The following is a 1,085-nucleotide window of genomic DNA, read 5'->3' as shown; positions in this document are numbered from 1 at the left end:
AGCTGTGAAGAAACTGCCTCTTTATTGGTGTTTGGAGAGCAGTACAAAGCAAAAGTTTTGGTTTGCAAAAAAGGATTCCAAACAGTCAGTGCTCAAAAAGGCCCCTCCCCCTCTAATAGGCTCCCCCCCCCCACCCCCCCCCCTAAAAACCAACAACACCGCTTCACAGGGACGCATCAACAGCACCACACTTCACTAACCACTAGGGGCAGCACCAGGTTTTTATTTGTATTTTTTCAAATCTGGGATAACTTGGGGGGGGGGGGGGCTACATTGGGGAGGGGGAAGAGGGGGGAGTGGGAATTGGAGGGAACAGAACAGGGGGGGGGGACAACAACAACAACATCGTGATAGTTTAACAAAACTGGCTCGTTTTCATTTTGAGGGGCGGGGGGGGGCAGAAGTAACCCCCTCCCTTTCTGTTGGTTTGTTTGTTTCTTTTTGGGCTCCATTTATCACATTTATCGTCACCATGGCAGCCGGTTACCACGGCAGCCGGTAACCACGGCAGCCGGTAACCGAGGCGTCCGTTACCCAATCACGCTGTCTCGCCATCGGGCTTCCGCTGTTTTCGTTCGCCCGTCTTCATCACCACCTCCTCCTCCTCCTCCTCCTCCTCCTCCTCCTCCTCCTCCTCCTCCTCCTCCTCCTCCTCTACTTGTTGTTGGCGGAGGTGCTGAGAACCTTCCGGACGGCCTGGGCGATGGCGTCGCGGTCGATGCCGAAGAGCCGCAGCAGCTCCTGGGGCTTCCCGCTGCGCGGCACCTGGGCCACGGCCATGCGGTGCACGCTGAAGCCCGTCTCGTTGACCACCGCCGCGCACACCGCCTCGCCGAGGCCCCCTGCAGGTACGGAGGGGAGACACCGGGTTCACCTCCGCACTATTCATCAGAGGGTTTCTCTCCGAAGCCTCTCTCTCTAACTAACTATCCTTCTGTCTATCTGTCTGTCTGTCTGTCTGTCTGTCTGTCTGTCTGTCTGTCTGTCTGTCTGTCTGTCTGTCTGTCTATGAAATTTAATTTCAAGAATGATTGAATTACTGATACGGTTTGACGTAACTGAAATTGTAAACCATTGAAGAGTTA

At 54.7% G+C, this 1,085-nt stretch overlaps 1 protein-coding gene across 4 annotated transcripts in view; it reads right to left on the bottom strand.

Moving 5' to 3' along the window:
* Positions 1–1,085, bottom strand: part of LOC115542031 (transketolase) — a 25,765-nt gene continuing 24,680 nt past the window's right edge. For all 4 annotated transcript variants that reach the window (XM_030354065.1, XM_030354075.1, XM_030354083.1 and 1 more), the window contains one exon: positions 1–842. In XM_030354065.1, coding sequence (XP_030209925.1) covers positions 655–842 — 188 coding nt within the window. In that variant the 3' untranslated portion in view covers positions 1–654. The remainder of the gene's footprint in view (positions 843–1,085) is intronic.

This window comes from Gadus morhua, chromosome 1, assembly GCF_902167405.1.
Source record: "Gadus morhua chromosome 1, gadMor3.0, whole genome shotgun sequence".
In the NCBI taxonomy this organism is placed as follows: Eukaryota; Metazoa; Chordata; class Actinopteri; order Gadiformes; family Gadidae; genus Gadus; species Gadus morhua.
This window is presented reverse-complemented; position numbering and strand designations above follow the sequence as displayed.